This window comes from Leptonychotes weddellii, chromosome 8, assembly GCF_054177405.1.
Source record: "Leptonychotes weddellii isolate Sample4059 chromosome 8, ASM5417740v2, whole genome shotgun sequence".
NCBI classification, from domain to species: Eukaryota; Metazoa; Chordata; class Mammalia; order Carnivora; family Phocidae; genus Leptonychotes; species Leptonychotes weddellii.
The window spans coordinates 110490333-110502364 of record NC_138376.1 but is presented as its reverse complement, the minus strand read 5'-3'; the positions used below and the strand labels follow the sequence as shown (position 1 = coordinate 110502364).

Here is a 12032-nt window from a genome sequence, read left to right as displayed (position 1 = left end):
GCTTCCCTTTTGGTTCTGCAGCTTCACATACAGTAAGATAAAAGAGGGCAGTTTCTGTTCTCCCGCGTCACTGTAAACATCAGGCAGGTCTGTATGGTAGAGTTTTTCCCACAGTAAATAATTCTTCCTACCTCTCGCTTGTGGATGGAGCTTTCAATTTCCTAGGAAAAAAAGTATCTTGGAGATGATGTCACCCTGTCTTAACAACATGAATTTTTTCATATTTCCTATGCTACTCGGATTATATAAACCTATTTACCTTCCCCTGGTACAGTTTACATTTGCAAGTAGATTTAATATAGAGATTTTTTTGCTAAGCCATAATAGGAAAACGCTTCCTCTTGCAAATTCTCCGATTGCCTTCTGTTATTTATTTCACTGCCACACCCATGGCTGGGCTGCAGCAACTGTGGAAAGCCTCTTAGCAACAGCACCTTGAATGTGTCATCCTAGTCTCTTTTTCAACACTGGGATGGGTTAGATTCCCTCTCTCTCTCTCATAACTCACACATTTGCTGAAAGATAATCATTGAGAGAAACTGACCATAAACTAACCATTTGCTTTTCCCAGAGTCCAAGGATTACCAGCCAACTTAAATTTACTGCACTGACATCAAGGAAGGAAAAGAACTTCCAAGAAGTTCCTTAAGTCACTGCAAGGTTAGAGTTGTTTGCTTAGCTCATTGCTCTCATTGGAGGTGTCCTTAACTAGATTTCTCTTTTTCACCAAAGGCAATGGTAACTCTAAGTAAGTGAGGGTTCCTCTAACTTTTCATTTTTGTGGACTTAACCCACTGTGGGGTTAGTTTAGAGGTGATCCTATTTCTCCAGGTGTGTTGAAACACTTTCAACTCCAACATTTGAAACATTTTATATGGAGGAAAGGTAAGTGTTACAATTTATATGTGTCTTTGTAATAGCTTTATACTTCTCCCCTGTAGATTCTGATATTTAACCTAAGCTACTTTTTAGGGGAAGTCTGTCTGCTTAGTTCAAGGCCACCAATATTTACACGCCACCCCCAAATCCAGCTTTGCAAGGGTTGCAAGTCACCAACATCGAAGAGCAACCAATGCTTTCCTTCTTCCTTCCCCAGTCCTCTGGAACATCAGCTGTGTTTGGGTTACAATGAGGCTCCCAGGTCATCTCCAAGCTGTTTGCTTGTGTTTGAAACTCTGGGACTCTCATTTTTAATTTTCTGCCCTTCCCCTTTAGCTAAAGAGCTGAAGCCAAAGAGAAAGCCATGCTTTTTTTGTTTGTCAATTTTAATGAGCAAAAGGAAGAATGAGACCAACTGTGGGCTTTCTCTATGCAAAATGTACTGATCAATGAATAAGGAACTTTTGCAGGTGTGAGATGAGAAGCAACTAGTTAAGGGAAGGGCTCTGAAGTTGGGTGTGGGTGGCATTCTAGCTTTGTACTTACTAGCTTTGGGGCAGAAAGTCAGATTATTTAAGCCTCAGTTTACACATCTATAAAATGGGGTTAAAAAGAATAACTCACCTAATGGTATTCAAGAATAAGACAACATATATAAAGTGTTCATCATAGTACCTGGCACAGAATAAATGCTCAATAGATGTTTGTGTTGTCATTGTTTTATTGTCCCCAGCTGTAATCTTTCCTTGATTCTTCCTTGTGACCACAGTACCCCAGAGGGCTTTGAGTGAACTTAGAATAGAGTGGCCTTAACAGGCCCATATAGGGAATCTATGATCATGGATAGATGAATGAAAGAACAAGTGAATGGATGAAGTTTACTGGCTCTTAAAGAAAATCAGAGGATAGTAGTAAATTCCAACTATTTAATAAACACTGAGTACAATTATGTATATTGAACTGATGTAGTGGGATGGGGAGGGGTGTCTGTAAGAGTAGAAGACCCTTACTGTCTTTATTTACCCCCTTCTCCAATATGGTTTTGGCCCACATACTCTACAGAAATGGTTCAGTTGGCCTCCAGGTCACCATATCCAAATCTTAGTGTACTGAAACTTCCAAGCAGTTCACAGGTAGTAAATTTAAAACTAAATTCATCACCAGCCATCTTTTCAGGTTATTGTTCTTCTAGTGTTCCCTATCCATTATCCAAACAAGTGCTCAAATAAGACACTGTGAGTCATTCTGACTTCTTCCCTTCAGATTTCTGTTGGTAAAACTGGATAGGAAACACTGGGAATGGACCAGGGTCTTTTTTTGGGGGGGGAGTGGGGGATACATTCCTAACTTTGGCTATGAGCATATTAGACATGAGGAAGCCTTATGATGATCAAGTACATGTAAGTCTGCAACTTGGAAAGAAACTTTAGCTACATGGTAAATGAAGCCTTGGGTATAGACAAGCTCACTTAGGAGAAAAGTATATATTAAGACCAGAAGAGGGCCTAAGAACAAGCCTTGGAGAACTCCACGTTTTGTGCTGGGTGGAAGAAGATGAGCCTGCAATGCACAGTAGAGGAAGTAGCCAGAGACATACAAGGAAAGCTGTTGTATTAAGGAACCAAGGGAAGGAAGATATGAAGAGAGAGCAACCAGTAACATTTAATGCTACTGAGGAGGCAAAATGAGGACTGAAAAATGTCTGTTGATATTCTGGCAAATGGAGGTCAGCAGAGACCTTGGTAAAAGCCACATCAGTAGTTGATGAGGACAGAAGACAATAGCGTAGTTGATCCTGCTAGTCCATATTATCCAATCTAAACTCTTAGGCCTAGAACTTAAGACCTTTCCTTAATTGTTCTTCAAGTTGTTTTCAGTGTAAAGTTTCATTTATAATCTCCAAAGTGGCTCTTTGCTTCCGCTATGTCAGTCCTCCCAACGGATTTCTTTCTGCATTCTATTCACATATCCCTCTTTGATTTATCTCTGCCAATTAAGTCCATGAAATACCTTCATTAGTTAGCAGTGGCTGCAGGGTTAGAAGCATGTGAGAGAAGAAAAATCTTTAAGCAAAAGTTTTATGAGTTTTGCAAAAGGGTGTGGGTGAGAAACAGAAGATACTGCTCTCTTTAATGTTAGCAATGATTAAGAAGAAATTTGCACTGGGATGACTTGTAATTCAGCATTGCTGAGTCAGTGCAAACATTAATTCTATTGATGATTTGAGTCATGATTTGCCAGTTGGTTGTTCACAATTCATGAAGAAGCTGAATGAACTCAGCTCATTTGAATTTGTTCAGCATGTTCAATACTCTCCCATTTTATGATAGGTTAAATGATGTGGAAGACTTTTGTCTTTATTTTACGGATGAGGAAATTGAGGGCTTGCATTCTCTAGCATTTGTATAGAAAAGTTTCAGTCTAGTGGGAAACATCTGACCTTTGTCTTTGGAGAAACCTAGATTCAAATACTGCCAATGTCAGTGATTAAATTGGAGGACTGTGGACATTTATTTGGCTTTTCTGATTCTCAGTTTCCTCATCTGTTAAATGGGAATAATAATATTCACATGGGATTGTCATGAGGACTAAATTATATAAACCCACAGCTGGACATAAGCAGGCATTCAATAGTTATTACTTTCCTTTCCTTTCCCTCCTTAACTTTCAAAATCCCAATAGAAAAAGCATCACCAGCTGCACATGGTTATGCTTAACCCTGAGAGCTGGCAGGATGTGATGAACGGTGAAGGAACTCAGCCTCTCACCAAAGTATATGCGTTTGGAATGAAGTCTCCATCTTTCACAGACCTTATTGGACACAAGTAAGAATTAGAACTCATGAAGGGGTTATCTTGGCCTGTTGGACTGACTGAGTTCAGGGGCGTCAAGAAAGAGTGTGCATAGGTGAGGAGAGGGACCATGCTTTATCTTTCTATCTCCGCATGCCTTAATACAGTATCCAGAACCTACCAGACAACCCAAGAAACATGGGATGATGTGTTGGCTAGTTAATGCAACAGATGAAAAAAGCCAGGCTAGGGTGCCTGGGGGGCTCAGTCGTTAAGCGTCTGCCTTCGGCTCAGGTCATGATCCCAGGGTGCTGGGATCGAGTCCCGTGTCAGGCTCCCTGCTCAGCAGGCAGTCTGCTTCTCCCTCTCCCTCTGCCCCTCCCCACTGCTTGTGCACTCTCTCTTTCTCTCTCAAATAAATAAATAAATAAAATCTTTAAAAAAAGGAAAAAGAAAAAAGCCTGGCTAAAAAAAAAAAAAAAAAAATCTCAACTTGGCTTTGACACAAACTCTGCTTGACCTGGAGCAAATTACATGAAACATCACAATTTTAGTTCTTTGCAGAGCCCTTTAAAGCCAAAATGTTGTGAGAACCAAACCAAACCCAAACCAAAAAAGCAGACATAAACCTTTTTGTAAAAATATAAATGCTTAACTCTAATAGTTTAACCCATACACACATGCAGAAACTGTTATATATTCCCATTGAAAACCCCAAAGACTCGTAAGTATTGCATTTGTACTAATTTCAGAGGTTTAATTTGTTTTTTAAAGAGTTTTCTCAATTCTTTGCAGAAGTCATTGAATTTTGTTTCTGTTGTTTTTGTTGTTTTTTTACAAAGTTATGCTACCTAGAAATATTCAAATATCTCTAAATAGTAAACAGTACATTTTAAACTTTATTTTAGTGACTCAGGTGCTATTGAGAAGGAACAAAATGGATGGGACCCCAGAATCTTGGAACAACACTCCCTAAAAGCCATCCGGCACGGATCAAGGCAGTAAGCTGCTAGCTGTCTTTGAAACTGACACAGTGACTTCAGCTCAAATGACATGGCCGCTTTAAAATGATTCTTTCCAAAATAGCAGTTCACGAGAAAGTCATAGGTTGTCTTAAATATTTAGTTCCTGTGACTCCAGCTGCATGCTTTAGGGGCAAATGAGGCCAAAGGTTGAAAATATTTCCAAAGCCAATTAGATGATTTAAGATTTCCAGGCCCCTCCTGTTATCATTGTCCTCAAATGAGGAAAGGGAAGTGAGCATTGTCTTAATTTTCCCATCCACTACTGACATTTTTACAAGAGGCTGCAGTCAGAGGAAATAAATATGTTAAAAAAAAAATCTTTATAAAAAACCAAAAAAAACTGGGAATGTAATTTTCTTTTTTTCTTCTGATAATCTCAATATATAGAGAGTACTAAACAAAGAAAGCAATATATACTAAGAACTGTTGATGAACCTGGTTCCATTCACGGAATTCCACGGAGTGTACTTTGCATTAGGGAAATACCTTATTGATAATGTATTATATTCAGCAGGATGCTCTCTGACCCAATTTTAACTATATGTTCCATTTTTATGCACTTGGCATCCATGAAAGATTTGGTCTGGATTTATAGCTCCATAACTAAAAAAAAATAATTTGGAAATCACTGGGCTAGAAAAATGTCTAAATCTACCAAAATAAAATTTATTAATGACCAGTGAAAATCTAAAGTTCAGTTTTAAAAATTCAACAGCACAAATATGCAATAAAAATGATAGCCCCTGGGGCGCCTGGGTGGCTCAGTCTGTGAAGCGTCTGACTCTTGATTTCATGTCAGGTCATGATCTCAGGGTTGTGAGATTGAACCCTGCATTGGGCTCAGTGCACAGCGGGGAGGCTGCTAAAGATTCTCTCTCTCCCTTACCCTCTGCCCCTCTCCCTGCTTTCTCTCTCTCTCTCTCTCTCACTCTCAAATAAGCAAATAAATAAAATCTTTAAAAAAAAATAGTAGTTCAAGACCCATATAAAGGTGCAGACCTAGAAAACATGGAGAAAGGGTAGGGGTAATTTTTAAAGATCAGTCCTCCTCTATTTTCCATTTAAAAAATTCTAATTTCTGGAGCACCTGCGTGGCTCAGTCGTGATCTCAGGGTCCTGGGATTGAGCCCCACATTGGGCTTCCTGCTCGGCGGGAAGCCTGCTTCTCCCTCTCCCTCTCCCCCGTTTGTGTTCTTGCTCTCACTATCTCTCTCTGTCAAATAAATAAATAAAATCTTTAAAAAAATTTCTAATTTCTTTCAGGTTTTACCATAGAGCCCATCTCCCTGACCACTTGTTTTCAGTGCTTTTCTCTGCACATTATATAGGCATGAACAGCACTGCCTATAATTGGGAAGTTCAACTTTATTTATTTATTTTTGCAATACTATTATTATGTCCTAAATTCATAATTGCTTTTTAATTTGCTATTCCTTTTTACCTACCTCAGTTATTTATTTGATTTATAAAACTGTATTTCTCTTAAGCACATAAGCCACCATTTCCAAAGGAAGACACTCTAAAAGTATACGATAATGAAAAATACAACATCATCATGTTAGTCATCTTAATAGGATAAAAAACCATATCCTCCAATGATTCCCTAATCTTTAGAGAGAGTGGCTGATTTGTAGCCAAACAAAATATCTCAAAATCTAGAGAGGATGGAGCAACAGAGTTTATAGAATCATAGACTCTTTATGAAGGATTACCATATATCATCACACCTAGAAAAATAATTAGAAAACTTGATGTAAAACACTGTGTCCTATCTATTAGCGTTCTTTGAAATTCTCATGAAAGGCGTGACATCTCTCTCCAGAAATGTCCACAAATACACACACTCATACACACATTTTCACAAGCTAGCTGTGACCTTCAATCCACCCATGGGCATTGTTGGTAACCTCATGTTATGGACTGAATTACATTCCCCCTCCTAAATTCATATGTTGAAGCTCCCATCTCCCTATATGACTGTATTTGAAGATAGGGCCTTGAAAGCCGTAATTGAGGTTCAATGAGATCATAAGTGTGGGGCCCTAATCCAGTAGGACTAGTGTCCTTATAAGTAGAGGGAGATACACCAGGGGTATGCCCACACAGAGAAAAGGCCTTGTGAGGACACAGTGAGAAGGCAGCCATCTGCAAGCCAAGGAGAGAGGCCTTGGGAGAAACCAACCCTGCTGACACCCTGATCTTGGACTTCTAGCCTCTACAATTGTGAGTAATAAATTTCTGTTGTTTAAGTCACCCAGTCTGTGCTATTTTGTGATGGCAGCCCTAGAAAATTAGTACATCCCATGACTGAAAGACCCATTATTATATATGAAGGACAGTGTGGTTTGATTGATGCTGCTAATTGCGGACCGGTGCTGTTCTGTACTTGAGCACTGGCTGATGCTCGTACCTGCGAGTTTACTTGAGATCACAGAATCAGAGACTTCGAGAGTCTAGCCTTATAAGCTATCATAAGTCTATTAGCATCTTCCTTAGAAAACAAAAATATAATTCATTAGAGCCAGAAGTGTTACAGATCTAAGTCAGTGACTTAAATTGGAAAAAAATAAAAAGCTCAAGAGAATCAACCCATAACTAGTCCATGAGTCTATGAGTCAATATCTAAGAAAAAGAAAAATTCCCTGGAATTCAGCTTCAGGTTGCATTTACCTATGAAACAAAACAAGTGTATCACCAGGATGGCTAGGTCATTGCCTCATGACAGGGTCTAACTGCTAAGGGGACTGACGAAGATTCTCACACATAACTTACGTTGTTTTAGATTTGGGCTTGGTCATGTCTAATGTCTCGGGATGTCCACCTGGGCCAGAGTTTCCACCTACGAACAGGCCACTTGAGATGCCATTCCCTGCTTCGTGTAAGTTACAGAGGCTGCAGCACAATTAAGAATAAAGCGTGCCAAGACCCTCTCCTCCAAGTAACGCTGCAAAGTGGTTTTTCTTAGATTTCCACATTTTCTCCAGATCTCTCTGAAATTACCAAGACCTACTACTGCTCCTTATTATTATTGTTGCTTATTGCTGCTTACTGCAACAGACCCATGTAAGGCAGGAACCCACCATTTTCAAAAGGTATTTTTTTCCCTGCACGGAAGGAAAGAAGCCTTTGAAGAGAAAACAGGGTCAGTGGGCGCTGAGTTCAAAGCACTCCCCGATGGCTAGGACGCAAGTGAAGACTTCAAAAAGGAAAAGGGCCAGCCTTTGATGAATCTAAAAATTCAAAAGAATTTCTTCTGCTAGCCTAACAGGGAGATTCTTCCACACTGAGCTGCCGGGAGAGACAGTGGCATGGCTACTAACCCGTGAGATTTAGCGTAAACAAACCAGGACCAGGAACATCAGCACAGGGGACTGCTGCAGTGGAAGACTTGTTTAGTCTTAAGAATTTAAAAATGATTTGAAATGGTTCCTTGAATTACACATTATGAAAGACTCTGAAAATAATTTACTGTCCCTGTTGAAACATTTAGATTTTCAGCACAAATATCACGGATTTCCTAGAATGACTACAGTAAATGCATCATCGATAAACATCAGCTTGTGGATAAATATTTTGCTTGGAAATAATCTGTTCATATACTTAGTGTGAAATAGTTAATGAGCTCCTGATGGCAGAAGTACAGGACTCCTAACTTCCCTACATGGCTATGCTGAAGATCTGTTAACTGGACAATTTGTCCCAGCATCTCAACTTGACATTTGGGAAGCGTATCCTCAGAGAATAACAATGAGTGTTATTTTAATAAGTGTAATACTTTAAAACATATTTAATATATTTTTAAAATTTGATAATAAACAAAATGTTAGTTAAAGTAATTTGGTTAACATGATACGTGGTATGTTCTGGGTCAGAGGACCCTTACCTGGTGGTAAATCCAGGAATCTAATTCCATTTATATAAGAAAAACAGACTAAATTCTATATCCAACTGAGCAAGAAATAACTATTTGGAACCTGACCCATTCAAAATACTTAAAAATACCTAAGAATGCCTATGGTAGTTACCAGATGTGGTAGACAACCCTAAGATGTGTTTTCCATGATCCCAGCTTCCTGGTATTCGTGCCTTTGAGGATAGGCTGGCTTACTGGCTTGCTTCTAACTGAAGTATATGGTAAAGTAGATGGCATGTTACTTCTATGACTAGGCTAGATAAGATTGGGACTTCTGTTTTGCTAGCTTTGATAAGGCAAGTAGCTATGTTGGGGAGGCCCACATGGCAAGAGCTGAGGGGGTCTCCTCCGGCTAAGAGCCAGTTAGAAACTGAGGCCCTGAGTCAAACAGCCCTGAAAAAACTGAATCCTGCCAACAGCCACATGAGCTTAGAAGGAGATCCTTCCCCACTCAGCCCTGGCTGACGCATTCACAGCACCCTGCAAGAGACCCTAAAGCAAACGACCCAGCTAAGCCACGTTTGGACTCCTGACCTACAGAAACTGTGAGATGATGAATGTATGTGGTTTTAAGCTGCTAAGTTTCTGGCAATTCGTTATAGAGCAATAGAAAAAAAAAAAAAACTAAGAAAGCAAATGTAGATTCATCTAAACATTTTGATTTTACCCATAGAAGTTCAGACTAGTCCACTACCATTTCAACTGGGCCTTCAATGTTGCTTCAAAATAATTTTTTTTACCTTATAACTTCCTAGCACATTAAGGGTTTTATCACAAAATTTCTCCACTCTCGTTGAACCTCCCCATTTCCCCCCATTTTCTACCTATTCAGTGATCCAGTATTTGTTGTCTTCCTGGACTATGCTTTGAGAGAAGGATGAACCTGACGGTCGAGCACTCTTAAGTCTGCCCCAGAAGGGGAGGCATACATGTAAATATCTGGTTTTCAAGAGAGAAATAAGTGATACAGAAAAGGGATAAGGTGGCATGAAAGTTCCAAAGAGGAGAAAGTTCTATCTGTGGGGATGGAGTTTGATTAAGCTTTAGAGTTGCAGGGAGGGAGAACAAAAATGGAAAGAAGCTGTAATGGGGTTTATTTCAGAAACAACAGTTTGCTTCATTTAAAGGGAACAAGAGGGAGGGCCGCCTGCCTTTCTTATCCAGAGTGTGTATGTAGGTGGTGGAAGGAAGAACAGTGGAAAGAACTACAAAAGGCCGGGGACGGGGCCAGGAGGGGGGGGAGAAAAAGGGCCTGAAAAGCAGCAGCTCTAAAATGCAGTGTGATCTGGGGCCAGAGGGGTCATTTGGGTGCATAGAATCAGAAAGTTAAAAAACAAAACAAAACCGTTTAGGAGGACTTCATCTGGGGAATTCATGTACCCATTCAACACGGTATGAAGCACCTGTCGCATGCGCAGAGCAGTCCCACTCACAGAGCTGGCTGGCCCTTTGGCCACCTCCGGAAGGCTTGCCGCTGGGCTATCCTGAACCCACCTCAGGCCAAAATCCACCCTCGTTTGTAAAAAAATAGCATCTGATAGGCTGGTTCTCAAGACAAGAACTCTGGAAACTTCCATGGAACATTTAAGGCTTCTATAAAGATTACCATAAAATGGGTGATTTAAAGCAAGGAGAATTTATTCTTTCACAGTGCCGAAGGCTAAAAATCTGAAATTAAAGTTGGTTGGGGAGGCAGTCCGTCCAAAGGCTCCAGAGCAGCCCCCTTCCCCGCCTCTTCCAGCATCTAGAAGCTGATGGCATTCCTTGGCCTGGGGCTGCATTACTGCAGTCCCTGGCCCTGTGGTCATGCTGCCTCCTCCTGTTCAGCATGTCTGCCTCTTCCCCCACCGCCTTCCTCGTAGACGACCCTGGTGACCCAAGAGAAGCCTCTCCCACCGCCTTCCTCGTAGACGACCCTGGTGACCCAAGAGAAGCCCCTCCTTCCCAGATCCTTAAGCAATCACATCTTTCTGCCGCATTAAGTTAATAACCACTCTTTTGCCATACTAGGCAATATTCACAGGTTCTGGAGATTAAGACATAGACTTATTATCTGTCAAATTTTTTTTTTTTTTTTTTTACATTTCAAAATAAACTTACTCACGGAATGCCTTTGAGATTTGTAACTTCCCCCATGTTTGGCATGCCAGTTAGCCCCTCCTCAAATCATGGTAATTAGCAAGAAAACATTTAAAACAGAAAAACCACTGAGTTATTTCAGGGAGGAATATAAAGAGCTGCCTCCTATTCCAGAGACAACCTTGATGGGAAAAGAAGACACAGGTTATCCCATTGGTGGAAAAGAATGATGAAAGCCCAGGGCCTGTGCATAGGGCACACAGAGAGCTGGGCCAGAAAGGGGACAAGGTCTGGGGTTCAACTGGTATGGCTCACCTTGTTTTGGACAGGCCACAGTGCTCTCTGAGAAGCCCCATGGTGCCTGCCACGCTCACTTTCCTTTTTCTAAGGGATTTCTTATGCATGGCTTGTCATGCTGTCTATCCCATGACTTGACTTTCCTGGTTAAAGCCAGCTGGACAAGGAGCCAGTGCTTGATCAAAGACAGCCTACTATAGGCAGGTAGTGGCCCTGAGGATGACCTGCCTGTTGCAATATATGCCCAACGGAGCTGCATCATATGGGATCATGACCACCGGCCCCGGCTTTAAATGGGAGACACATAAAGAGCATTAACAAACAGTAGGGTGGGCTGAAGCAAAAGACACAGGAAGAAGGCAGGAAGCAGAAGCCATGAGATCCTAGAAACTATGAAAGGTAGTTTGTAACAACAGCAGGAACCATGCTGTCGTCGTGGAATAGGAAGTCCAAGCTGGTAGACAGAGAGGCGGTTATAGAAGGGCTGAGTATTGAACTTAAGAGGCTATCAGAGCTGCTGTCGGGTTTCCAGAACTACTGTCAGATGAAAGGCGCTTCCGTCCAGGGTTGGCTCTAACAATGACCCACGTTCGCGTCTCTGTGAGGTGGTTTCATGTCTTCCCTTACAGGGAAGGGTAGGTTACCACATATCCTCCTACTGCATCCACGTGAGCTTCAGTAACCCTTCCTGGTTTCATTCTCACAACTGAGAATAACTTGAAACCCAGCCTGCATATCCCATTGGTGCCAAAAAATACTTAGTACCTGATTATTCTGTCAGCGTGATAGGAAATGGCTTCAAACCGACCATTTGCCCCCATAGAAGAAATGCCAGTCATCAAAGGACATCTCCATACCTGGAAGTGGCTTCATGATTTCCCTCAGTTGTGGTCATTAACATACAGTGTGAAAACACTTCAAAAACTGCAATGTATTTAGAAATGGTAATTAAATTACTTTGTGGTAAATGTGCCCTAATTTTAAACACATGTATATTATATAATTATGTGCTTAACTTTCAATTAACACTATCAACCCCTCTTATAA

General features: G+C 40.8%; 1 protein-coding gene across 9 annotated transcripts in view; it reads right to left on the bottom strand.

The window, feature by feature from the left end:
- The window catches only part of AIG1 (androgen induced 1), a 373835-nt gene that overhangs the window by 131155 nt on the left and 230648 nt on the right, over nucleotides 1–12032 (bottom strand). The window contains exon 4 of one of the 9 annotated variants that reach the window (XM_031037855.2): nucleotides 10508–11909. The exons of the other annotated variants lie outside the window; for them this stretch is intronic. Coding sequence (XP_030893715.1) covers nucleotides 11880–11909 — 30 coding nt within the window. The 3' untranslated portion in view covers nucleotides 10508–11879. Of the gene's footprint in view, nucleotides 1–10507; nucleotides 11910–12032 lie in introns of those variants that run through there. 9 annotated transcript variants of the gene reach the window in all.